Below are 27,691 nucleotides of genomic sequence, written 5' to 3' on the forward strand. Positions count from 1 at the left end.
TCGTCTATTGACAAGCCTGCATATGATCTGAATATGGGAAATGCCTCCTACACCAGAAATGAGAACTAATGGGAGGCCCACCGGGGGCACAGACTACGGAAGTATGACAGGAGGTGACACAGGGGCGGCTGGGGGACAGACCCCGGTGGGATGAAAACGGGGGTCCCAGGGGAGTGGACGGTGGGACTGGATCCAAACGTGAATGCAGACTAACAAGCAAAGAAACTGAGCCTTGTCCAAGAGTAACCTCGGTCTGATGAATTGAGAAAGAAAAACCATGTATGACATTCCTTCCAAAAATGCAGAACCTGAATCTAATTATGGGGAAACACTAGACAAACCAAAATTGAGAAGTATTCTACAAAATAACTGGCCTGTCTCCTTAAAAAAACAAACATCACAATCATGAAAGACAGACTGGAGTGTTCCAGAATAGAAGAGACAAAAGACACATGAGAACTAAATGCAGTACATGATCCTGGACTAACAGTGAACTGGAAACAGTAACTTTTTTTTTTTTTTTTTTGCTACTAAGGACATTGCTGGGAAAACTGGCAAAGTTTGAATAAAGTTTGTAGTTATATAACAGTATTGTATCGATGTCAATTTCCTGATTTTGATCATTGTACTGTGCTTTGGTAAGAGAATGTCTTTGTTAAGAAATACACACTGAAGTACTTAAGGGTCAAGGGGAATTTTGCCTGCAACTTACTGTCAAGTGATTTAGGAAAAACTCTTGTCTATACATCCATATATACATACACAGAATAACAAAACAAATGTGACAAAATGTTAACAATGGGGGATCTAAGTGAAGGGTATATGGGAATTATTCTTGTAAGTTTTCCGCAAATACAAAGTTACCCACCAGAAAACAGAGAAGGCAGGGGACAGGGCAGGCTATGTGGACTAAGAGTTTCAGACCTCCAGGAGAAAGGAATACAGGTGCCACAAGGCAGGTGAACAATCCCAGTGGGGAAGAAGGGGAGTGTTCGTCCCACTCAGGTGTCCACGGGAGGAAGACCAAGATTCCAGAGATTAGCGACCTTGGAGGAGTGAGGAAGCCTCAGCACGCATCTTGCAGGGACCAGGAGTAAAATGACAATGGAGGAAAAGGAGAGGGATGGAGATGGGCAGAGTGAAGAGGCGGGAGGAGAGGACTAGTGGGAGGAGGGAGGAGAGGACCGGAGGGAGGGGGAGGAGGGGGCCGGAGGGAGGGGGGAGGAGGGGGCCGGAGGGAGGGGGAGGAGGGGGCCGGAGGGAGGGGGAGGAGGGGACCGGAGGGAGGAGGGGAGGACTAGAGGGAGGTCACGGAGAAAATGCACCAGAAATTGCAGGATGACGGGAGGGAATGGGTCTCCTCCCCAGGCAAGGCGGCCCCTGCCAGCGCTCCCGTCTCCAGGAGCAGCATCAAGGATGGCCTGATGCCCCAAATCCTGGACACCGGACCAGAGACTTGTGCACTGACAGCCCTGTGGACACGGACAGTGGTGCTCCATCCTGCTAGGAGCCCAGGCTTTGCCCTCCTTTTCCACCTGCTTCAGGTGTCAGAGTAGGGCTCGACAAACCCCAGTAGCCTGTCAGGGACAAACACACCACATATCTGGACACAGGTGTAAGCAGCCAGAGATGCCCAGGAGACACGTTCGAGACAGCCTGAAAGCGAATCAAAGCCTGTCCCTGTGCCCCGGAGGGCGGTCACAGCGGGGGCAATGGAGAGACAGTAAAGGTCCCTCACAGAGCAGGTCCCCCAGGCTGAGGTTCCAGCTTGGCCTCAAAGGGTGGAAGGTCAAGGAGTGGCCAAGCTGCCCGGGGCTCAGCCAACCAGGTGCCCTCACTATCCCTGAGATACCAGAGGCCCACCTGGGACCTCGTCCAACGCACCCGCCCCCATTAGCTCCCCTGCCTGAAACACCGGCCCACAGTGCGGGGAGCAGCAGCACCCCCAAGTGGCTTTGCTGGAAACGACATCTTCCCCAGAGCGCTTCGGAACATCAGGCCTGCACATTCCAGAGTGGGGCCCTGTGACATCAGCAGGCCCACAGCCCTGCTTTCACAGATGCAGAGCAAAGCTCAGAGAAGGGACGACACTTGCTCTGCGTGGTGAGGCCCAGACCTGTTGCAGCTGTAAAGCTGCCAACCTCAGGTTCTCGTGTGGTCGAAGCCAGTCTCTCAAGACACGTTCCCGGTCAGCCAGGCAGCGCCAGAGCTAGCTTCAGCTGATGCAGCGGCATCACCCCCTTGGTCCCGATCCTCTGAAGCTGGGCTTCGGTCACCAGCCTGGGTGACATGTAAGAGCCAAGGCCAAGCTTCAGAGTTCTGCAAGTGGGACTGGAATTCTGGGTGACCGGCCCGGGGGCTCCGCACAGCCACCGCTCTGGAACGTGAGGCTAAAATGAATGACATAAGGGATGCACCACCCTGGGCCCACAGAGGCACTCTTTCCTCCCCTGAAAGTCACCTGCAGGTTCTGCATCCCAGAGCTCAGCACACAGCCAGGCACACCGGTGTGTGCTCAGGTGTAGTTGCGGCGGGACCCCGAGGAGTCCAGGGTCCTGACAGCAGAAGGACCTGGGAGGTTCCCTGACGGGCCTTGGCCCTTGGCCGAGGCATGATGGCATTGCTATAAGTTACTTTAATGGTGACTCAACAGAGCGAATTTCTTATTTATCTTTAGTCCAACACAAATAAAATTGTACAGACTGTAAATGGCAGAATTATGTATGTATGTATACATAATATGTATACATATTATGTATGTACACATAAGGGCAAATTATTCGGAAGGGAATTTTTAGACAACGTCTAGAAAGATGGGCTGCAATCTTCTTCAAGAACATGTCTTGGCCTCCTTAGGGAGACATTTCTGTGTCATTGGCTTTTTTTCTCCCCAATTTCCTTAAACCCAACTGGGATGGTTCACCTACAACTTAAGCCCATTTCTGTTTTATCTGCTAAATGAGGAGAACCTGGGAAGCATCTTCCTCGGGGGAAAAATCCCTACATATTCTCTTAGTTGCCCCAGTTTAGCCTTCTTTTCCTGGGGCTACATAACCATAATTATTCCTTATTCTCAACCCTTCCCCTTGTCATTTATCTCCTCTTGTGAAAATTCTGGATTCGCCAGTTTTAAGGGTGGTCATGAAATCAAAGGAGTAGGCATGCAGTAAATGTTTGGTGAAGGGACTGTTAAACACTGAACACGACTGACTAACCAGAGGCTAACAGATCAGAGTGTAAAGGAAGATCTCTTAACTCACCCAGCGTCGGCACTTAAGCTGCGTCTAGGCCTTTTTGTTTTTCTCTTAATCTCACTACAGTGCTGGCTTTTGTTCCCTAAATAGATCATGTCGCATTTTTTTCCTCCTAATACTTCACCCCAGTTTTGTAGGTCATTTTCCCTTTTTGTCAAGGTTGCACTGGACGTTATTTCTGCCTTCCAGGGTGGCCATCCTCTCATGTGACCTTCGGCCTCAGCTGAAACGGTAATGAACTGATTCCTCCCTTTAAGACAAGGAATTAAAACAGGCATCAGGGCCACTGGCCTTGAAAGATCACTTTAAACATCCCTTTAGGTTAATGTCAAATCACTGAAAATTGTCCCCTGAGTGCAACACGCAAGCCAGTTATTCAACTGAGTGTTAATATTTACAAAAACATTCACAAAATTCACAATAGATTTGTATAAAACAGAGGTGCAAGGGAAGTTTTCAGTAAATTAAACATGACTTTTTAATGGTCAACGTCAGTAGTCATCAAAGAAATGTAAATTAAACCAGATGATAAACCTTTTGGACTACCAACCTGACAACATAGGAGTGCATTTAAGGACCATACTCGGTACCGGGTGAGCGCGGGAACAGGCACTCCACCTGCTGCTGATGGGAACAGAAATCGGGCCACAGTCTGGAGGGGAAAGCATGAACAAAAAGCTGTGAAGGGCTTCCCTGGTGGCGCAGGGGTTGAGAATCTGCCTGCCAATGCAGGGGACGCGGGTTCGAGCCCTGGTCTGGGAAGATCCCACATGCCGCGGAGCAACTAGGCCCGTGCGCCACAATTGCTGAGCCTGCGCGTCTGGAGCCTGTGCTCCGCAACAAGAGAGGCCGCGATAGTGAGAGGACCGCGCACCGCGATGAGGAGTGGCCCCCGCTCGCCGCAACTAGAAAAAGCCCTCGCACAAAAACGAAGACCCAACACAGCCATAAATAAATAAATAAATAAATAAACAAACCCCCCCCCCAAAAAAAGTAAAAAAACACATGTTGCTAGGCTCTACCTAAAAAAAAAAAAAAAAAAAAAAAAAAAAAAAAGCTGTGAAGACAAACATCCTGATCCTGTCACTTGTCTTCTAGAAACGCACTCTAAGGAAACAATTAAGGAAGCTCATGACGATTCAGTGTCAAGGATTCTCGTCAGGGCACAGCTCATGGGACAATCCTGCTTTCACATGGCAGGGGGCAGCCCGTCCACACTTGGGATGCCAATTCGGCCTCAAAGCTGAGGCTGGAGAACTGTGTCTGCTGCCTGAGAAAGATGTGCGTAAGTGAAACCGCAAGAGCGGTACCCTCGAATTCCATTTTTCATAAAGGCATATTTTATCTGTTTTCTATATGGGTAGAAAGTCCAGTAAGAGACACACCAAAATGTTACTGTTCCCAAACTCTGGGTTGACGATGGGGTTATGAATTTTTTTTTTTTTAACTTGTTGCATGTTTCTGATTTTCATACAATGATACTTACTACTAGCGTAAAACAAAAATATGGGGCTTTTTTCGTTTCCTTTCTTTTTTTGGTGTCCAGGTGAAGTGCTACTGTCAGGAAACATGCCTGAAGTGTGGGCAGTGACCCGGAAGGTCAAATCATTGCATAACAGATACGACCCAACAAGACCGCTGTACTGAAACCATTTCCACACCCCAGCAGACAGCTGCTCTGATGATCTGGTTTCCACAAATTCACTCCAGACGAACAGTAACTGAAGTGCTGCGAGGGAGGAGCTCACACAGAGAAGGAGCGGGTCCTGAAGCAGAGACCTCAGAGCTGAGAGCCACTCTGCCACCAATCACCCGCACAACCTCAAACCACCCGTAAACCTCCCTAAGCCAGTCGCCTCTGCCATGAGACAGTGATACTCAGGCTGCTTTTAAGGCTGCATCAGGTCGCCGTGAGGGAAAAAAGAACTGTATGTGACAATGACTGAGGAAACATAAGCACTTAGGAATGTCCCTACTCAAGGGCATCATTTCATCCCCCTTTCTGTTAATGGCACCTTGATTCTCCTCTGGGGGGCCCTCCTCCCCTCTTCTTGGTTCCGAAGTGTGGGGCCGTACCCCCTGGCTTCAGGGGGCTTGAGGACCCAGATTAGACCAGACCAACGAGCCTCCACCTGAGTCTTCCCCAGAAGTGCTGGGGCTGCTAAGTGACAGGAGGATGACAGCAGAGTGATGGAGGGCCTCGCTCAGCTACCACACAGAACGACCGCCTAAGAGTGAACCGACAAGGGGACGCAAAGCACGATGGGCTGAGACAGCTTCTGACGCCGTTTCAACACCTGGACCCCACCTGCCTGGGCCGGAAACCGATCCCTTACAAGCCGATACACACCCCTCTCTCACACAGGTCTGTGGGCCTGTTTGAGTTGGGTTTCTAGAACGTGCCAACCCCAAAGAGTTATCTCTTGTCCTGTAGAACACTAATTAGCTTGCTCACTAGGAAGAGGAAAGCTGCAATGCAGAGAATGTTACTAAGGAGACTGGAAAGTGAAAGGGGTGAGGCGGCAGCAGGACAGTTTTGGGATGGAGAGGTAACCTGGGAAACTATTCCTAGTCACTAACAGTTTTCCATGAATTAACTGATCAGGCTTCAGGCTGGCTTGATTAGCTGGCAGAGTGGTGATTTATGTTCCATTTTTTCTCCCTACTTTGTAGACACCACTCTTCCCACCCGAAATGTCAGAGAATCATAATATTTTAAAGCTGGAAAAGACTTCAATCTATCACTCCCACGGTCTCACTTTCAGATGAGGAGACTGAAGGCAAGATTAGAAAAGGGACCCACACAAGGTCACGGCCCTCATCACTGGCCAGGCAGCTGCTCTGCCGTCGGGCCCCCAAGGATTGCTGCTACAGGAGGAGAAGGCGCCAGCTCCAGTTCTTCCAGGCCCAACAAACTAGAAGGAGACGCAGAACAGAGCTCCAGTGACAATCAGAGGCACTGGTTCCTCTCTGACACACACCACCCATGTGCTCTCAGGGCAAGACCTGCTCGGGAGGCCCTGATCCCAGACTCAGCTCTGCCGCACACAAGCCGTGTGACCTTGGGCAAAGTTAACAAGCTTTCTTGGCCTCAGTTTCACCACGTGTGAAGCAAAGACAGTAACTGCTGCCTTGCTGACCCCACAGAGCGGCTGTGAAGTTCGGTGAGCTAAGCAAAGAGAAAACGCTATGAAAAAATGGCGGTAAGTCCCACACAAAACCTAAGACGTTACTGCTGGTCTCTAGTAAAACTGCTGAGCTGAGAGGCAACACAACAGAAAGAGCCAAGGCTCTGGAGTCTGACAACTCGGGTTTGAATTCTGGTTCTTACGCTCATGGAGCTGTTACCCAAACTCCATAAGCCTCAGTTTGTCCACTGGTCCAATGGGAGTAACAATACAGACTTAACTGTTTCTCTGAAGATTAAAGGAGAGAACACTCTACAACACCTGACTTGGCGCCTGGCACAACTCGGCATTCAATTCCCAGGTCGGATGTCCTCGTTATTAAAGGACCCGCCCCGAGGCTGGACCGTCTGCAGCACGGCTCCCAGCCCTCACAGCCACTGCTGCACGGAGCGACCCCCGTCCCCAGGGGCCTGCTAGGTTGGCACTGAACTCTGGGCAGACTCCCCACCCTGGCAGGCCCTTTGCAGGCCTCTCTCTTTGTCCCCCCGACCTGAGCAGCAAACGCCACGAGTGATGCCCTCCTTCCTCCGAGACCCCTGGCGAGAAGCCTCTGACTTCCCGGGTTGGGAGCAGAGGGCGGGAGGAGCGGCACACACGGTCCCTTCCCGTACACATCAGCCCCACAGCCCGAACACTTTGCCTCTGTCGTGTCCTCAGAGCACAGCGTCGTGTGCTGTGAGAAGACGGAGGCAGGAATGAGCAGGCTGACCTCAGGGCCGTCGCCAGCACAGGGACGTCCCCACTGGCGGATGAATTAGGAAAAGGTGTGCCTTCCATCTAGCCCAGGGCCTGGTGAGAGGTACACAGACTGGACTTCAGCCCCTGGGCCAGGGCACCACCAGCCCAGCCACCTGCAGTGGCCCCGTCACCTGGGGAGCTGGAAGAGCCTCTCAGAGGCCGCATCTCTCCAGATAAGTGCTGAAGCAGGACACAGCCCAGCAGGCAGTCGGGGTGGAGAGGAACACGCTGAGCAGGTGGGACAGGGTATAAGGGCGTCGCGGGCTTGGGGGATGGGCCTGAGCCACTGTCAGTAAGAAGACACTGATTCTCAATGCAGCCCCATCGCGCACCAGCGGTGACCTTGGGCAAAGCACTTAGCGTCCCTGTGCATCAGTCCCACGTCTGCCATGCAGGGCGGACAACAGGCTAATGAGACGATGCAGTTGCAGGAGGGGAGGAGATGGGGCCGGGGGTAAGGCTGGGCCAGACTGTCAAGGGCGTTTTCTGCAGCGCTAAGACGTCTGGCCTTTATTCCCTGGCCCCCTTTCTGCACACATCTCCTCGGGGTGTTGGAGAAGACTGAGCTGAGGAAAGGGCAGGACGGTGGGCAAACAGAGCAGCAGGAAAGGAGCAAGGACGGAGCCCTCCCCGCCCCCCTCACCAGGGCACGCACATCCCCAACCATCAGGCGTGAACAGCAGACACAGGAAACACACCCGCATGGAGCTGGCATGAGGACCTGGTCACACTCAGTGAGCCCCAGAGAAGCCACTGGGAGAAGAGAAACGACGTGAGAGAAAAAGAAGGGGGGACGCACAGGGGTGGGGCAGTGGGCAGACTAAACGGAGCCCATCCAGGCCCAGGAGCATCCCACTGTGATCCGAGGACAGGCGGCGCACAGCTGCTCCCTCCAGACCGAGGCTCTCGAACGACGACGGCTACCCTCACACTAAAATCCCAAGAGTCTGGACAAAAGGGAAGACCCCAGTACACAGCACTGTCTAGCGCGAGGGGAAAGTGCACTTCTTTTCAACGAGGAGAGGACAGATTTATCAGGAACGCTGCTGTAGCTATAGGCCTGCTCCACGGGGAGATGAGCTCGATCATCACCCTACACCACAGCGCAAACAGATGACAGTTGGCAGAAAGAGTTACAAGTAAAATTTAAGCTGAAAAAGAATACAAGAAATAAAGGAGCATCTATCTCCTTTGGAGGGAAAGGCTTTTCTAAACATAAAGAAAAACACATAAAAACATTCCAAAAGAAAGGTTGTCAAAGCTTATAAAAATCTTCACTTATGTATGTCAAATATTACTATAATAAAAATAAAAGTAATTACTAAACTGGAAAAAAATTTCTATTTTTGTCAAAGAAAAGGTTAGTATCCTCTTTATAAGAAGATTTGTACAGTGATAAAAAAATTAAAGACCTCAATAGAAAAAAAAGGAAAAGTAATAATAATAGCTAATATTTTCAGAGTACTTAACGATGTGTTAAGCACTTTAAACGTACTATTGCATTTAAACCTCACGACACTGTGATACTATTTCCTACAAAACAAAAATGAGTCTTAGGTTGTTACCTGCCAAAAATCACATAGCTATTGAATAGCAGTGCTGGAACTTTGGAATCTGCCCGACTCCAAAGCTTGCTCTTAACTGCACTTGCTTCAAATAAAAATAAACGATAAATGGTCACAATGAATATAATATATTCAGTGTGTATGGGTTTCACTTACACATGCTTCAGTTAAAATTTACTAGTAATCAAAGGCTATTATAATTTTGCCTATCAAATTGACAAAAATCTCCAAGTGACAAAATTCAGTGATGGGAAGGGGTCAAAATCTGGCATTCATTTCCCTCTGACGGGTACGCAAACTGGAGCAACCTTTCTGGAGGTCACCTGGGAAATACTGAACAAGCGCCTGTGCAAAGATTCCCATCCTCTGTGTCAGATACACCCCACTCCCAGGCGCACTCCCCACCCTTCTCCACCCCGTCCTCTGCCCGGGGACCGACCCCGTGAATCACATGAACCGGGCCACATCCCTGCTTCCTGACCGGACTGCTCCACAGAGGCAGGGGAAGGAGAGCAACGGGGACCCTGGCAGGAGACGGGAGGAGCCAGAGGCCGGGCATCTATCTTCCGCTTTCTTCCCCGTCGCCTCACTGCTCGTGTCAGGACCACTGCTCCCCACCCCTCTGTCCTCGCGGGCTCCTGTCATCTGTCCCTTTCTTTGTCCCTTGGGTGTGGGGCGCTGAGCGCTCCTCTGCTGGCAGCCCTGAACTCCTCTGGGTTTGCCATCCCCTGGTAAGTCCACTGGTCTATAAATAAACCTCCTTGGTCTCTTCTGGCCCCAGGCGCTTCGGGATCCGCGGGTCCCAGTGCACACATGGCCGAGCCCGAGAACCACACCACGTACAACCAGTCCCGAAAATGCCGCAGAAACGGCATCAAGAAACCCCAATCACAACGATACGAATCTCTTAAGGGGCTGGACCCTAAGTCCCTGAGGAACACACACTTCGCCAAGAAGCACAACAAGAAGGGCCAGAAGAAGACGCAGGCCAACAACGCCAAGGCCACGAGTGCGCTGCTGAGGCCATCAAGGCTCTCGTAAAGCCCAAGGAGGTCAAGCCCAAGATCCCAAAGGGCCGCGCCCGCAAGCTCAGTCAACTTGCCTACACTGCTCACCCCAAGCTCGGGAAACATGCTCGTGCCCACGTCGCCAAGGGTCTCAGGCTCTGCTGGCCGAAGTCCCAGGCCAAGGCTGCAGCGGCAGGTGCAGCTGCGGCTCCAGCTCCGGCTCCCAAGGGTGTCCAGGCCCCCACAAAGGCTACAGAGTGGAGGCCTTTATCTGCCAATGTGAGGACAGAAGGACTGGTGTGACCTGTGGGCTGCTGTCTGCACGGGGCTGGTGTCCTCCTGTGCTATTTGTACAAATAAACCTGAGGAGGATCTATCAAAAAACAAACCACAACCTCCTTGGATTACCTTAGTTTGATTGTGTCTTCTGTTTCTGGGTGGGATGCTCACTGATACATCTTTAGACCTAGCAATTTTACTCTAGAAATTTATCCTGAGGAAAAACCAGAAAAGTGCAAAAATACATAGGGATATTTGTAGCATCATTAAAACTGGAAACAAACCAAATATTCAATAACAGGGAACCGTTTCATACTGAGGGTCATGATCCACATGAAGAAACACTATGCAGTCATTGAAAACCAAGTTATAAAAGAATAGTTAATGATGTGAAAATAAATTTAAGAAATATTTTAAGTGGAAAAAATGATTCCAAGTTGCATATAAGAGAGACTAGACGGATGCACCCCAAACTACTAGCACTAATTATCCTTCAGTTGTGATGTCATGGGTGGGTTTTCTTCCTTGTGTTGTTTTTGTATTTGTCATATTTTCTACAGTCTTCATGTATTATTTTCGTAATTACAGAACATAAATCCAAAATACTATGTATTTGAAAAAGGAAAGTCAGTGCTAAATTCTGGAACAGCCCACCCCCATGCACGTGCACACACAGTTTGACAGTCCAGTGCTTAAAAACGGGCTCCTGCCGGCCAAGAACGTTCGCACAGCTGCCGTAGCTGGAAGCACGGCGAGCACGCTCTGCTGCACCTGCAATCAGCCCACAGCTGCGTGCGCCGCTGGCTCCAGGCCTCGGGCTTGCTCTGTGAGCCAGACCCCAGCTCTGGTGCAGGGCCGAGGGAAGGGCACCTAGAATGCCTTGTGGGGCTCTGAGACCCAAGGAGGGACACGGGATCTGCTGACCTCCGGGAGCCTTAAACAGAGACAATACAGCACAGAAGAGGGAAAACACAAACAAAACCCGAGACCTTGGACAGACCTACGCTCGAATCAGGACTGATCATCTCGACAGCTGTATGACCTCAGGTGTGCTTTCACCTCTCTCAGCCTCGGTTTTCTCATGTTTAAGACAGGGATAACATTCTTTACCTCACAGCCTATAAGCATTACACTGAATTATATGAGCACAGAAGTAAATATTACAAAAGTAAAAAGGGCCTCCTGGGTCAGTAAGACCCTCAGAGCCCAGAGACCTGGCTTTGAGGTGCAGGTGGACAGCTGAGGGTGAAAGCGGGTCGGGAGGGAGAGGAGATGATCTGGCGGAGGAAAGGGCTGTTTGGCATTGTGCCAGGCCTCTTGGCGGCTGTGAGCAGCACACATCTTAGGGGAGAGCGCTACCTGCAGTGGGTCCCAGGTCCAGACTAGAGTCGTTCAGCACCTCCTCCTCTTCCCAGAAGTACTGCGGCGGCTGCAGGATGCGGGACTCTTCGCTCTCTTCACTGGCGAAGCCAGAGCCAGGGGCTCCCAGGCCAGCCCCCAGTCCCATGGCCTCGCTGGGCTCCTCCGAGTCCAGCGGCTCCAGGCCAGTGGGCAGCAGGAGGTCCAGCAGGGAGGTGGAGGTGAGGCCCTCCGGGCCAGGCTCCTCGGACCCGGCTGCACACGTGACCAGGGACGCTCCTGCACAGACATGAAAGCCGGTGGTTAAGAAGGAAGAGCGGGGGCTTCCCTGGTGGCGCAGTGGTTGAGAATCTGCCTGCCAATGCAGGGGACACGGGTTCGAGCCCTGGTCTGGGAAGATCCCGCATGCCGCGGAGCAACTGGGCTCGTGAGCCACAGCTACTGAGCCTGCGCGTCTGGAGCCTGTGCTCCGCAACAAGAGAGGCCGCTATAGTGAGAGGCCCACGCACCGCGATGAAGAGTGGCCCCCGCTCGCCGCAACTAGAGAAAGCCCTCGCGCAGAAACGAAGACCCAACACAGCCAAAAATAAATAAATAAATAAATTTATTTATTTAAAAAAAAAAAAAAAGAAGGAAGAGCGGCACAGGGTTGAGACCCATCTCCAACAGCCAAGAGCCCAGGGGTGAGGGTGGGGCTTCGGGGACACTCCTGACGCCAGGGGGCTGCGAGGGGATTCTGAGATGCTGTACTCATCTCCAAAAGGCCAAACTGCTTAGCCTTCCTTCCCTGTAGCAGGGGCAAAGGGGAGACGGGGAGATGGGCAGGGGAGACGGGGAGATGGGCGGGAGAGAGGGAGGAAACATTTGCCGAGTACCCACTCTCCACCACGCTGTGCTGGTGCAGGGCAGCGGAGAAGGGGCCCTGCTTCCCTGGACCTTGTGGGCACACTGTTCCGCAGGCTCCTATCCTAGGCTGAACATTTTCCAAAACTGCATTAAGAATGTGATCTGTGTTTCAGCAACACACAGTCTTTAAGACCATGTGAGGGACTTCCTGGTGGCGCAGTGGTTAAGACTCTGCGTTCCCAAAGCAGGGGGCCTGGGTTCAATCCCTGGCCAGGGAACTAGATCCCACATGCATGCCACAACTAAGAGTTCGTATGCCACAACTAAGGAGCCCATGTGCTGCAACTAAGGAGCAGGTGAGCCACAACTAAGGAGTCCTCAAGCCACAACTAAGGAGCCTACGAGCTGCAACTAAGGAGCCCGCCTGCCTCAACTAAGACCCAGCACAACCAAATAAACAAATATTAAAACAAAAAACAAAAAAAACCATGTGAGATCACAGGTCAAACTCATCCAGAGCTGGTAATGATACGTCTGTTTGGAATCTTGGACCCCTCTCTCCTAATTTACAAAACAAACAAACAAAAGACAATAAAATAAAGGGCATCTTTTTTCCTTCTCTCTCACTCCCATTCACTAAGAACAGGAAACAGTCCTCTTTGCTAGTTTCACAACATCATTACTAATTACACAAATATCACTAACTTGCTGTTAAGTCTTCCAGAAAGTTGGGTCTCAGTCTCCTCATCCGAAAAATGAGGAAAGTGGGTGAAATGACCTCCAAATTTTCTTTTCCAAAACTAACACTCAATGATGCAGGAAAGAGGGAATTTCGGGACTTATTTCCTACTCTGCGCCTATAGCGCACTATGACGTGGCTGAAGAGCAGTTCATAGAAATTTTTAGTGATGTTTAATAATAAAAATAAACGATAACACTATTGGTGCCACATGCTAAATGCTTTGTAAGCGTTATCTGAATTTTAATCCTTATAAGCACCTTATGAAGTAGTAAACCCTAAGCTTGGCGGGTGCCCGCACAATGAGTGGCCGCTAAGGAAGACAAGGGCTTTTCAGACTCAGAAATGAGTTTCTGAGAACTCAAAAACAGAGAACGTGTCTGGGGGGGACGGAGCCTTCGTACGCTACGCACCAGCTGGACAACACAGGACCACGAATACAACATTTCTTAAGGAAAGCAGTCCAGGGTACAGGGAAACGGGCGTAACAAAATAACAAGTGTGCTGAAGAGGATTAAACAGGTCTTGAGATCAGACACAGCAAGAGCGCGTGGCGCAGGAAAGTGCCCTGGCTTCCCGGCTGAATGACTCCAGGAGAACGTCTGCCCCACCGGCACCCTGGTCTCCTCATCTGTAGAGCAAGACAAGAATTCCTCCAGCCCGCAAAGGCCACCCAGTGGCCACCCAGTGGTCAGCTCCATGCAGCGTATAAACTCCACTGCAAAAAGCACACTGCAGTCTACAATCGTAAGTATCACGAAGGATAGAGAACCGGGACACTCTCGGCCACGAAGAGAATGTTTAAGAACGACAATGATATCTTCAAATGCATTAAAACAAAAGGTTGATGTGAATAATAAAGATCAGTTATTCTATGTGACTTCAAGGAAAAAACTAGGACTAATGGGAAGAAACACAGACGGCATCAGAGTCTCAAACAGCCTTTAACAAGAAGCTGGTGACGCGTAAGGTCACCTGCACCCACCCGCCTAACTCCTACTCCTGCTTCCACCCTCAGCTCGGAGCAGCCACCCCGGCCCCCTGGGTCTCAGCTGGGCACCCACCACTACCATCGCCTCTGGACACATCACAGCACCTTCCTCACTGAACTGTAACAGACCACCTTACAGCCTCCCTCACTCAGCAGTGAGCACGGAGTCGAGCGTCCTGTGTCAGCTTCACCTTTGTCCTGCCGGAGCCTTGACAGTCTCTGAAATGTCACAGGAGTTCAAGACATGTTTGAGAGCGAATAAATCAACACCCTCTGCTTTTACAGATGAGATAACTGAGACCTCATGAGACTAAGGTCAAACAACCAGCCCACAGAAGCACTGTAATTAGCTGGTTTCTCCTCACAAAAAGGTCCTGCGGACGCTCCGTGAAGAAAGACCAGAAAGCTCCTCTTTATGTGCCCTTCTTCCAAAGGATATGTAAGGAAGAGAGTACCCAGGATGGCATGGATGCCTCACAGGATTCAAGGAGCAAGGAAAGAGGCCAGACCTGAAGACTGAAGACACCCTCTCCTCCCAGCACTCTGCTCAGGGTCCCACGAGAAACCCAAACCATAGGGTGGCTCCTCTCCTGAAAGACCTCAAGTTGGTAAAGTGGCCCCCTACATTTCACAAAGAAGCCCTTTTATTTCTATTTCTGCACAGACCCTATGTTTGGAAATAGTTCGTCGATCAACTGTACTCAGGTTAAGAGCTATTTTCTAATTTTTTAAAAGTTAGAATCATATAATATTGCCAATCAGATATGATGCCAATTAGGATCTACTTTGGTTACAGGTAGGCGGCAGTATCTTACTGGAGCTAACATCTGCATTAGATTTGCACTGCTCAGAGGAATGCGGTCCCCCCTGAGTTCCTATTCTGTGCCACGTACTGTGCCAGGCCCTCTCTGGAGACACAGAAATGAACACAAGACAGCCTCTGCCCTCGGGGAAATAACCACTGTTTGGAAAATGTAATCCAAGTTTTATATAAAATACCAGCTGATACAACAGGTCTACTTTCAGACTTGGTATCCTCAGGGTTGGAGGAACCAAATTCTACAAGACAGTAATCTGGAAAAACTCATGCAGTCCAGGAAGAAAAAACTCAATTGATGAGAAATAATTAAATAACAAAAACTGTACAGGTTCCCAGGGCACCAGAGCAGCCGTCTTTGAGACGGTCAAGAGGAGAAGCTCCTTATCCACCTACTGGGAAAGACATTACTTCAGCTGTTTTAGAAAAGCACAACTGACTTTAAGAATTCTTGGAAGTTTACCCTCCACAAAACCGCTGGAGGATCAAACACACTTTGCCTCGTCAAAACCCGACAGGTGTCTCTGCGAGCTGAACCGAGGTGTGATGGTAGAGGAGGAGTCGCAGCCATGTGGGCCTCGGTCCTGCTGACCAGACCAGCCCGGACCGCAAGGAACCTGCATGTGCCCTCTTAGGGGAAGTCTGACCAGCAGTCCTGTTGATTTCCCGCCTCTGGGGATAAAATACTTTTCAGTTGGTGAAGCTCTCTGCGCAGAGCACTGTGGTCCGACGAATTCGCTGGGTCTATTCCCGACCATCTGCATGACTTAGGCGGGGTCCCCATTCTCTCAACCTCTCTCCTCCACCTGCCACAGTCCGTCCTTGTCTATCTTTCCCAACAGTCTGATAGGAATTAAAAGAGGTTCTGATAATGGTGCTGAAAAGCTGTGTGTGAAAAAGAGGAATCTGGTTTTTCATTCTTTCTGCGATAAACATTTCCATTTTCTTGAAGTTACTTTTCCCTCTGATGATTATTTTTCTTTTATATAGACCTTGATATTTTCAAAAGCTTTCACAGTGGGTAACTATTTAGGTAATTACGAGAGATTACTTATTTTCAAGCTGGCCCACCAAAACAGTAGCTGAGACCTAACCATTCTGTGTGTAATTGCTTTCGCATTTAATGACTAATCTGCCTTGAGACCCCCACCTGATTTTAACTTTCAGAATTACACTCCTTGTGATTTTTTTTTCCCCTCTAGCACCTGTAATTTTCTGCTACTTCTATCACTCCCAGTGGAAAGGAGAGAAAAAGAAGGCACATGAAAAGGATTCGGGGATCAGCCTCAAAGAACTGAAAATCTGACCCAAACGAACTCAGAAAGAGGCGAACAAAGCAGGCTTATATCTTAAGGGGGTGGGGAAAACAAGGCCTCTCAATAATCCCCATGTTTTACCTTCCCTGCAATCTGCTCCTGATCCCAACACCCTTCTCTGATTTCCACCATCAGCCCACCCCACCCTTCCCCTAATCAGCAGCTCTGAAGTCCAGGGATCCCTAAGCCCTTGGCAGACACCCATTTGGGAGCTGCCCGGCAGCATGTCACCTGGCCCGCACCCTAGAGTGGCAGCTACAACAGAAATGGTCCAGCACCACCACCCTACCACACACACTTGCTTGTGTGTCCTTGCAGGGTGCCCACACTATGGTGTGCAAGAGAGACACGCTGCTGGACACATGCCACCCAAGCACGGGGGTGATAACAGGCACATGGAGAGCGCGCCCCGGGGGCGGAGGCAGGAGAGGGGGTAGACGGAGCCAAGCTGCCCACGGTGATCCGTGGCTAGCCAGGAAGAGGCACCGTTTAACAGCTGGGCATGGTCCTGACTCACTTCGCTGGCCAGTTCTGGGGTGGCTGCCACACAGAGAGAGTGGACAAGCGGTACTTATTTGGTGAGCCCCACCTTCTTCCAAAGAGGACTGAAGGTATGCAAAGACAGAGGTGGGGCAGCGTCTGAGACAAACACGGATGCCGTTTCTCATGCACACCACCTGGGTCCTTACTCATCCTGGACTGATGGTGCAGAAGGCGTCCCCTCGCTGAGCTGGGCGCAGGGATGCGCTCAGGGGCAGTGGCCCTTCCCCGGGATTTTGCACCACGGCCCAGGGCAGTGGCTGCTCTGCTGCCACCATCAAGCAGAGACACCCCCCCCCAACCCCCGGGGCCGGGACACACACACACACACACACACACGTGTGCACCACGAGCCCGCGGGCTGCCTGCGCGGGGAGCGCCGCGGGCCGAGTCCGCTGGACGGGAGCCAATGCAGGCACCCGGCGGGCGGGCCCGTACGCGCATGCACACACGTGCACACATATGCGCGCGGGCACACCCCCCAACGCTCCCCCCGCCCCGGAGGGCTTGCCGCGCTGCCAGGCCACGTCCTCGTGCGACCCGCCCCGCACACGCCGCTCCGTGGCCGTGGCCTGTCCCCCCGCGCCCCTCCCCCCGCGCCTTCACACCTGCCGTCACCTCCGCGCACGTGCCGGCACCGCGCTCGCCCCCCGCGGCCGTCACCACAGTCCGGGGTCCCGCGGCCCTCTGTCGCCCGGACACGCACCGCGGGCCCCCGCCCCGCGCCGTCGGCAGCGCCCGGAGCGCGGACGGCCGCCCCGCCCCGCCACCCGCCGAGACCGCGCGGCCCTTTGTTGGCGCGGAGCTGCCCAGCGCGCGCCCGCCGCCGCCCGCTCACCTCCGGCCAGCAGCAGCATCAGCATCAGCGGCAGCGGCAGCGGCAGCGACAGCAGCGGCGTCTGCCCCGGGGCCCTCAGTAGCCGGCCCATGGTGCCGCGTCGCCGCTCCGCAGCCGCCTGGGCTCCTCAGGGCCGCGCGGGCGGCGGCGGCGGCGGCGGCGTGCACACGCCCATTGGTCTGCGTGGCCGTCACTCGCCCCGCCCCTCCGCCCGCCACTGGCCAATCAGCGCCGCGGAGGCAGGGGGCGGGGCCGCGACGCCGGCGCCTCGCGCCTCGCACCTCAGACCTCGCGCTTCTGAGGCCCGCGTCCACCTGGCGCCCGGATCGTGGAGGAGGGGCGTGGCCCCAGCGCTGAAGGCCGCCCTCGCGAGACTATGCGCGGACCCGGCGCGGAAGCAGTCGCCCACCTGTGCGCCCCGGGCCCCATCGCAGCGCGGGTCCTCAAATTCCATGAGCGGTTGGTCCCTAGGCCGCGCCGGTGGACGCAGGGCTCATTAACCACAGCCAGAAACGCATGCCTTTCTAAATAACTCTAGGATTGAGGGGTAAATCACAAGATTTACTTTGTTACTTTGTTTATAAATTTAACGACATTGAGAACGTTGCGTATCAAAATCCGAGGGGTGCAGCCAACAGTTCACAGAGGAGAGTTTATAGCCACAAACACATTTATTAGAAGACAGACAGTAAAAGTAAGCGAATTAAGTATTCAACTTAAGAGGCTTTAACACACACCTACACAGAGGAATCAGTAAGTTTCTATCGCTGAAATAACAAAAACCCAGTAGAACTGACTGCTAAAAGCCTGAGAAAGATGAATAGAGCACACAAATCTTTAGCATCCATAAAAGGACATAAGTGAATACCATTAGGAATGAAAAAGGGAACAAAACTACAAACAAGACGATTTTAAAATAAGCAAAACTTGACACTATCAATACAAAATTTAAAATCTAATTGAAATGGATACTTTTAAGGAAAACACAAATTACTGATTCAAGCAGTAGAAAAGCTAAACAACCAACAATGAGGAAAGATAAAAAGATAATTTTAAAAATCTCCTCTTAAAAAAGACATATTGCTCCTTTGGAGTGAGTGCATTCTGTCAAACCTTCAACAAATAAACTCCGCCTGAACAAAGTTAGAAAGCTTCCCAATTCACTTTATGAAGTTGGAATAACACAAATAGAAAAAAAACCCTAAGCCAATCTTACTAAACACAGATGCAACTTTCACAAAAAAATATGAGCAAGGTGATTGCTGCAATGTATTAAATATGTTAATATGTCATGATTAAGTGGGGCTTACCCTAGGGATGCAAGATTGGTTGAGTGTTAGAACCCTAACCTAAACAGACGTTTCTCCAAAGAAGACATACAGATGGCCAACAAACACATGAAAAGATGCTCAACATCACTAATTATCAGAGAAATGCAAATCAAAACTACAATGAGGTATCACCTCACATGGGTCAGAATGGCCATCATCAAAAAATCTACAAACAATAAATGCTGGAGAGGGTGTGGAGAGAAGGGAACCCTCATGCCTTGTTGCTGGGAATGCACATTGATACAGCCACTATGGAGAACATAAGATTCCTTAAAAACTAAAAATAGAATTACCATATGACCCAGCAATACCACTACTGGGCATATACCCTGAGAAAACCATAATTCAAAAAGACACATGCAACCCAATGTTCACTGCAGCACTATTTACAATAGCCAGGACACGGTAGCAACCTAAATGCCCATCGACAGACGAATGGATAAAGATGATGTGGTACATATATACAATGGAATATTACTCAGCCATAAAAAGAAATGAAATTGGGTCATTTGTAGAGACATGGATGGACACAGAGACTATCATACAGCGTGGAGTAAGTCAGAAAAAGAAAAACAAATATGGTATATTAACGCATACATGTGGAATCTGAAAAAATTGGTATAGACCATCTTATATACAAAGTAGAAATGGAGACACAGATGTAGAGTAGAAACATATGGATACTAAGGGGGAAAGCGGGGTGTGGGAATGGGGGGGTGGGATGAATTGGGAGATTGGAATTGACATATATACACTATTGATAGTATGTATAAAATAGGTAAGTAATGAGAACCTACTGTATAGAACAGGAAATTCTACTCAATGCTCTCTGGTGACCTAAATGAGAAGGAAATCCAAAAAAGAGGGGATATATGTATACGTATAGCTGATTCACTTTGCTGTACAGTATAAACTAACACGATATTGTAAAGCAACTATACTCTAATTAAAAAAAAGAAAGAAAGAAAAAGCTACTCACTCATTTCTCAGCATTAAGAGGATCAGTTTTTTAAAAATCTCAGGAAGGAATTCCCTGGAGTTCCATTGGTTAGGACTCCGCACTTCCACTGCACGGGGCACGGGTTCGATCCCTGGTCAGGGAACTAGATCCCACATGCCTCGCAGCAAGGCCAATAAATAAATAAATAAATAATCTCTGGAGATGCCCCCCCACCACCACCATTGGCATGCAATGAAACAGCCTCTACTCCTGATAAAAGGGACAAACAAAAACTTTAGAAGCAAACAAGAAATAGAAGGGAAGGAAAACTTCCTTAATTCAATAAAGAGTATCTCCTAAAAACATACAGCAATCATTATACTTAGTGAAGAAACATTAGAAGCATTCCCATTTAAGTGAGGAACAAGAAAAGGATTATCATTACCACCACAAATATTGAATATTCTGTAACAGACAATGCAATAGGCTTGATAGAGGAATAAAATGAGATAAAAATTTGGTAAAACTAATTATTTGCAAGCATACCTAGAAAATTCAAGACCATCAACTGACAGACTAATTGAAAACTAATAAGATTTGAGCAAGATTTCTGGATATAACATATAGAAATCAATAACTTTTTAATATATCATCAATAGCCAATTAGAAAATACAGTAGGAAAAAAGATTTCACTCACAACCACTATTGAAAGCCAAGAATAAACCAAACAGAGGTATAAAGTCTAAATGAAGAAAATGCTAAAGCTTCATATAACACCAGAACAAAGGGGGAAATGTATCTTGTCCCTGAATGGGAAGAGTCAATGTTGTAAAGATGTCAGTTCTTCCCCAGAGTAATCAACAAATGCAATGGAATGCCAACAAAAACCCCCAGTAGAATGTTTTGTGGAATTTGACAAGCTGATTTAAAAATTCACCCTGAGGGCTTCCCTGGTGGCGCAGTGGTTAAGAATCCGCCTGCCGTGGGTTCGAGCCCTGGTCCAGGAAGATCCCACATGCCGTGGGGCAACTAAGCCCGTGCGCCACAACTACTGAGCCCTCATGCCACAACTACTGAAGCCCGCGTGCCTAGAGCCCGTGCTCTGCAGCAAGAGAAGCCACCACAATGAGAAGCCTGCACACCGCTACGAAGACCCAACGCAGCCAAATATAAATATAAACAAATAAATTTATTAAAAAAAAATTCATCTTGAAGAGAAAATACTCAAGAGTAATAGAAATTTTGATCAAAACACAGAGGGCTCCCATGGTGGCGCAGTGGTTGAGAATCTGCCTGCTAATGCAGGGGACACGGGTTCGAGCCCTGGTCTGGGAAGATCCCACGTGCCGCGGAGCAACTAGGCCCATGAGCCACAACTACTGAGCCTGCGCGTCTGGAGCTTGTGCTCCGCAACAAGAGAGCCCACGATAGTGAGAAGCTCACGCACCGCGATGAAGAGTGGCCCCCACTCGCCACAACTAGAGAAAGCCCTCGCACAGAAACAAAGACCCAACACAGCCAAAAAATAAATAAAAAAAAAAAAAAAAAAAAAAAACACATATAGAAATTAAAATATTGTGGTATTGAATCTGGAATAGATGCATAAACAATGAAATGAAACAGAGAGGTCAGAAACAGACCGCTGTACACATGAAAATGTTTTACAGAGGAAGCTTTTCAACATAGTGGAGAATAGATATTTACTCAAGTGTTATGTCAATTAATCTGAAAATATAACGTTAGATCCATATTTCACATCATACATCATACCCATTAGACTGAAGTACTAAATCTAATCATTTAAAAAGTTGCTTTAAATATTGGGAAGTAATATAGGTCATTTATTAACCAAACACAAAAGGCATAATGGAAATGATTGAGATATACGACCATATAAAAATGAACACCAAACATTAAAAGAAAAATTAATACCAATTTTTCATAAACTCTTCCAAAAATTAGAAGTGCAGGCAACACTTCCAAACTCATTCTATGAGGCCAGTATTACCCTGATATCAAAACCAGACATAGACGTTACAAGGAAAAAAATCGCAGACCAATATCTCTTATGAACATAGATACAAAAATGCAAAGTACTAGCAAACCAAATCCAGCAACATATAAAAAGAGTTTTATACCATGGCCAATGAGATTTATCTCAGGAATGCAAGGTTAAAATTTAACATCTGAAAACCAATTCACCCTATCAATAGAATAAAGGCCAAACCCCACATGATCATCTCAATAGATGGAAAAAAAGCATTTGACACAATTCAACACCCTTTCATGACAAAAACACTCTAGAAACTAGGAATAGAAGGGATTCTTACTCAACCTGATAAAGGGCATGTTACCCCACTGCTAACATCACGCTTAATGGTGAAAGACAGAGCTTTCCCCCAAGACCAGCAACAAGACAAGGCTGTCAAGTCTCGCCACTTCTATTCCATGTTGTACTGAAGTTCCAGCCAGACAAGTAGCCAAGAAAATGAAATAAAAGGCATCCAGAGTGGAAAGGAAGAAGTAAAACCACCCTCATTCATAGATGACATAATCTTGTACATAGACGATCCTAGGTTTTCATCCACTAAAAAAACTATTGGAACTAATAAATGAGCTCAGCAAGGTAGCAGGATATAAGATCAATATATGAAAATCAAATGTATTTCTATACACTGTGTGGTAAGCAGAATCATGGCTCCCCAAAGATGTCCCTAATCTCCAGAACCTGTGAATACATTACCTCACGTGGAAAAGGGGACTTTGCAGATGTGATTAAGTTAAGGATATGGGATGGGAGATGATCCTGGATTATCTAGGTGGGCCCAGTGTAATCACGAGGGTTCTTACAATGGAAAGAGGGAGGAAGGAGAGTCAGAGTCAAGGAAAAACAGGACAACAAAAGCCGAGCTCAGAGTGATGCAATTTCTGGCCAAGGAACGCAGGGATCCTCTAGAAGCTGGAAAAGGCAAGTAAAGGAATTTTCACCCAGAACCCTGCTGACACCTTGATTTTACCTCAGTGAGACCTATTTCAGACTTCTGACCTCCAAAACTGTAAGATAATAAACTTGTGTTATTTTAAGCCACTGAATTTATAGTAATTTGCTATAGCAGAAATAGGAAACATACAAACTGCAATAGAGTAAGAAAATTCCATTTACAACTTAGGAATAAATCTAATAAAGTAAATACGAAACTACAAACACTATTGAAAGACGTTAAAGAAAACCTGTGTAAGTGGATGGACATTCCATTTCATGCATCAGAAGAAATGAAATTGTTAAAATCGTAATCCCCAAGTTGATCTACAGACTCAATGCAATACTCATCAAAATCCCTCGTGGCTTCTTTGCATAAATTGATAAGCTGATTCCAAAATTCATATGTAAATTCAAAGGGTCCAGAATAACTGAAACAATCTTAGAAAGAGAAACAAAGTTGGCACCAGCACAAAGATAAGCATAACCTTGGAATAAAATTGAGAGTTCAGAAATCAGTCCTCACAGTTATGGTCATATGATTGCCAAGGCAACCAATGGAGCAAGGATAGTCTCTTCAACAAGTGGTGCTGGGACAGCTGTACATCCCCATGTAGAAAGTTACACCCCCTATGTCACACCACATACAAAATTTACTCCAAACGGATCAAAGACTTAAATGTAAGAGATAAAACTATAAAACTACTTGAAGAAAATACACGGGTATATCTTCATGACCTTGGATTATGCAACGGTTTTTGAAATGATACCAAAAGCATAAGCCATAAAAGATATATAAATAGGAGCTTGGGGGCGCAGTGGTTAAGAATCCGCCTGCCAATGCAGGGGACACAGCTTCGAGCCCTGGTCCGGGAAGATACCACATGCCGTGGAGCAACTAAGCCCGTGCGCCACAACTACTGAGCCTGTGCTCTAGAGCCCATGGGCCACAACTACTAAGCCCACGTGCCACAACTACTGAAGCCTGTGCACCTAGAGCCCATGCTCCACAACAAGAGAAGCCACCGCAATGAGAAGTCCGTGCACCACAACGAAGAGTAGCCCCCGCTGGACACAACCAGAGAAAGCCCACGCGCAGCAACAAAGACCCGATGCAGCCAAAAATAAATAAATAAATTAATTAATTAATTAACTTTTTTTTAAAAATGAAAAAAATTTGTGCTTCAAAGGACACCATCAAGGAAGTGAAGACAACCCACAGAATGGGAAAAAATATACTTGGAAATCTTAAATCTGATAAAGGACTTGTGTCTAGACTACATAAATAACTCATAACTCAATAATAAAAAGACAACCCAATTAAAAACAATGGGCAAAAATCTGAATAGACATTTCTGCAAAGAAAACACACAAATGGCCAGTAAGCACATGAAAAGATGCTTAACCTCATTAGCCATCAGGGAGATGCAAATCAAAATCAAAGTAAGAAACCACTTCACAGGCAATAAAGATGGCTAAAATCAAAAAGACAATGTGTCATACAGAACGTGGAGAAATCAGAACCCTCAGGCACTGATGCCGGGAAAGCAAAATGGTGCAGCTGCTCTGGAAAACAGTGTGGTAGTTCCTCCACAGCGAAACACAGGGCTGCCACATGACCCAGCAATTCCACTCCTGGGGACATACCCAAGAGAAGAGAGAACACATGTCCACACAGAAAGTTGTTACAGGGATGTTCACAGCAGCAGCATTCACAACAGTCAAGTGCTCATCAACTGATGAGTGTATAAATGAAATGTGACGTATCCCTAAAATGGAATGTTACTCAGTAATAAAAAGAAGCGAAGCACTGACATATGCTACAACAGGGATGAACCTTAGAAACATTATGCTAAGAAGCCCGTTGCAAAACACCGTATATTGTATGATTCCATGTGTATGAAATGTCCAGAACAGGCAAATCTACAGAGACAGAAAGTACATTTTGTGGTTTTCTAGGGCTGTGATAGGGGTGGGGGAAGAGGAAGGAAGGGGAGTGAACATTAACGGCTATGGGTTTGGCGGGGAGATAATAAAAATGTCCCAAAACTGATTTTGATGATGTGCTAAAACCACTGAGCCGTACACTTTAAATCATGTTATTTAACCATATCTCAATAAACCTGTTACTTAAAATAACACGAGTCCACAAGCATACATTTTATAGTCTTTATAACGCACACACAGCAGTATGTAGTATCAGTATACTTAAAATTTTTACCTGTTATGATATCACACCTTCTGGTATCTTATTTTTTCAGTCACAGTTATCTTTCAGATTAATCCATTAATAAACTTATCGTATGAATGAAAACTTTTAATTGTTCAATCCTAAAATATACCAAAGGAAAAGCCTTCCCTCGATCCCGTACACTTTGCCAGCCGCCCCATCTCACTGCTCCCCTTCAGAACCAGACTTCTCAAGAGTTACTACGCGCACAATTTCCGCTTCCTTACCCACTCCCACCCCCTTTATTCTACTCACGCTGCACTGACACTGCTGGTCAAGGTCACTGTCAACCTCCGTGTTACCACAAAAACCGGATTTCAACTTAAGAGGCACATTTACAACTATTTCCAGCAACTCTAAACTGGGACGTTTTACAGTTGACGGCATCCAGCCTTTCTAAATGTTAGCATTTTTGCCTTAGTAGCATATAAAATAATGGTGATTCTTTTAAGAGGTGGCATCTGACATTGGATGAAACATGGCACAGGGGACAGATCTGTCGTCTCACCTGACCCTGAAGCTGTCTGGGTCCCAGTTGACCTCAACCTTCTTGAAAGGTTTCCCTCTCCTGGCTTCAAGAACAATGCCTCCTCTAGTTTTCCCCAGCATCTGCCCGTTCCTAAGTGTCCTTTGCTGGTTCACACGATGGGCACTCAAGCTTCCAGCGGTGATCACTTCTCTCTGCTCTCTGCAGGGTGATTACACCCAGCCTCACGGGGACACCTGTCGGACCACTACAGCTCGTGCCCAAACCTCAGCAGCCCAGACTCAAACCTGCCCGCGAAGTTCCCATTTCTCCTGGGACGTCAAACGCATTTCCAGCCAACTCGTCTACGTGAAGCTCCCGGTTTTCCCCTGACCTCAGCCTCTCTCTCCGGCCAGAAGCCTGGTCGTCATCCATGGCTTCTTCTTTTCTCCCAGTACCACTTCTCACTCATGAGACGCAAAATACACCTAAAATAGGTCCACTGTCCCCGTCCCCTGGTCCAGACCACCGCCATCTCTAGGCTATACCCCAGGCTCCCATTCAGCCCCTCCTTTACTCTCTCTCTCCACTCAGTTCCCTGTGGCCGGATAGGACCTCCTTGTAAAACACGTGGGACCAGCTTCATCTCCTGCTTACAAGCCTCAGGGCCATGTACTGCAGTCAGACTCAGAGCCTTACTGGACCTGTGTGATACTGTGATAGAATAAGAAATATATATTCTGGTCTTCATCCCAGCTCCTGGCCAGAGCTCCAAAAATACCTTTGTAATTTCCTAAGTGATGAGACACACCGATAGAAGCATCTTTTGTTGTAAGATCTGGGCTCCAGAAACAGCTCTGGAGTAATTTAGGTGAAAAGAGAGTCTTCGTTATTCTTAACAAGACCCTTTTGACCACTCCTAAGTTTGTTAAGGAGGTGAATTTTGGAAAGCCCCTAAGGACAGGGCCTAGTTGCCAGGGGAACCAACCAGGTGATCAGAGGGTTGGAACTTGCCCCAGGCCCTGACCTCTTGGGAGGGGAGAGGGGCTAGAGGAGGAGCTAATCTAATCACCAATGCTGATGATCTGACCAGTACGCCATAATGAAGCCTCCACAAAAATCTGAACTGAAGGGGTTCAGAGAACTTCCAGGCTGGTGACAAGGACACATCCACACCGTGATGGTGATGCACCCCACTCTCCATGGGGACCGAAGCTCCTGTGCCCGGGACTCTTCATCTAGTTGTTCATCCACATCCTGTAATATAGCCTTTGTAATAAATGGGTTAATGGAAATAAACTCGCCCTGGGTTTGGGAAGCTGTTACAGCAAGTCACCAAACCCGAGAGGGGGCGTGGGAGTCTCTGATTTGCAGCCCAGCCGGACAGAGGTGCAGTGAGCTGTAGCTGGTGTCTGAGCCGAACCTGTGGGGTCTGCTCGGACTCCTGCATTTGGCTTCGGAGCTGACGCCCAATCTGTGTCCGCAGATAACCACACAATCAGTTGGCATGGAAGTGCACACATCGGGTGTTGCGTACGCGCAGGAAAAGCTTTCCTTTCAGCCTGCAAGCCCAGCCTGCCTGCTCTGCTTCAGCCACACCCACTCCCCCTTGTGAGGAGCCCCTTTTAGAGGGTCACCTCCCCACTAACGCAGGCCCACGGCACCGATCCTTCCTCCTGGCTCTTCCTTACCTGCTGACTGGAGTCTATCTGCCCCATCCCGGCAGAGACCACGTCTGACTTGCGCCTCAGGCCTGGCAGCGGCACGGCAGGCTCTCCAGGATTTGGGGGAGGAGGTGAGTGAGGCATCAGACATACTGTGTCATCAGACGTCCGCAGAGCTTTCACCCGAGTCCTCATCTTCAAAGGTTCCAGAAGGGAAAACCTGGACAAGAGGGACGATCCAATGCAAGCAGACACTTCTGCTCCGTCTCAGGTAAGAAGCAGGAAGACCCACAGGCGTGCAGCGCCCTGGGGGAGCTGTCAGAGCGCGGCAGTGCTAGGGCGAACAGGGCTGCTCCCTCCGTAGCCTGGTCACCTCCAGCCCCTCTGGGTGTACAAGTCTGTCCCGAGGTCCCCTGATCCCACGGAGCCCACACAGGCAGCAACTGCCAACCGAATTCCCCCGGAAGACCGGAGCGCACCAACAAAGCCGCTCTCCTAGCCTGATCCTGGCCTGCAGGAAACCAGAGGCAAAGATGGAAGGGCCTTCAAGGCAAGTCCAGGAGAGCCTGGGTTACAATACGAAAACGGAATTGAGACCAGTG

At 48.8% G+C, this 27,691-nt stretch overlaps 1 protein-coding gene and 1 pseudogene across 2 annotated transcripts in view; one reads left to right on the top strand and one right to left on the bottom strand.

Annotated features, from left to right (window-relative positions):
• Positions 1-17,613, bottom strand: part of PODXL2 (podocalyxin like 2) — a 33,157-nt gene extending 15,544 nt beyond the window's left edge. The window contains exons 1-4 of one of the 2 annotated variants that reach the window (XM_061195626.1): positions 17,478-17,613; positions 11,391-11,669; positions 3,805-3,906; positions 3,379-3,504 (exon numbers count right to left, since the gene is read on the bottom strand). In XM_061195626.1, the coding sequence (XP_061051609.1) occupies positions 3,379-3,504; positions 3,805-3,906; positions 11,391-11,669; positions 17,478-17,568 (598 nt within the window). In that variant the 5' untranslated portion in view covers positions 17,569-17,613. The remainder of the gene's footprint in view (positions 1-3,378; positions 3,505-3,804; positions 3,907-11,390; positions 11,670-17,477) is intronic. The other variant, XM_061195627.1, reaches the window with a different exon arrangement.
• Positions 9,559-10,055, top strand: LOC133094916 (large ribosomal subunit protein eL29-like; annotated as a pseudogene).
• Positions 17,614-27,691: the final 10,078 nt, after the last annotated feature.

The sequence above is a fragment of the Eubalaena glacialis genome, chromosome 7 (genome assembly GCF_028564815.1).
Source record: "Eubalaena glacialis isolate mEubGla1 chromosome 7, mEubGla1.1.hap2.+ XY, whole genome shotgun sequence".
Taxonomy (NCBI): domain Eukaryota; kingdom Metazoa; phylum Chordata; class Mammalia; order Artiodactyla; family Balaenidae; genus Eubalaena; species Eubalaena glacialis.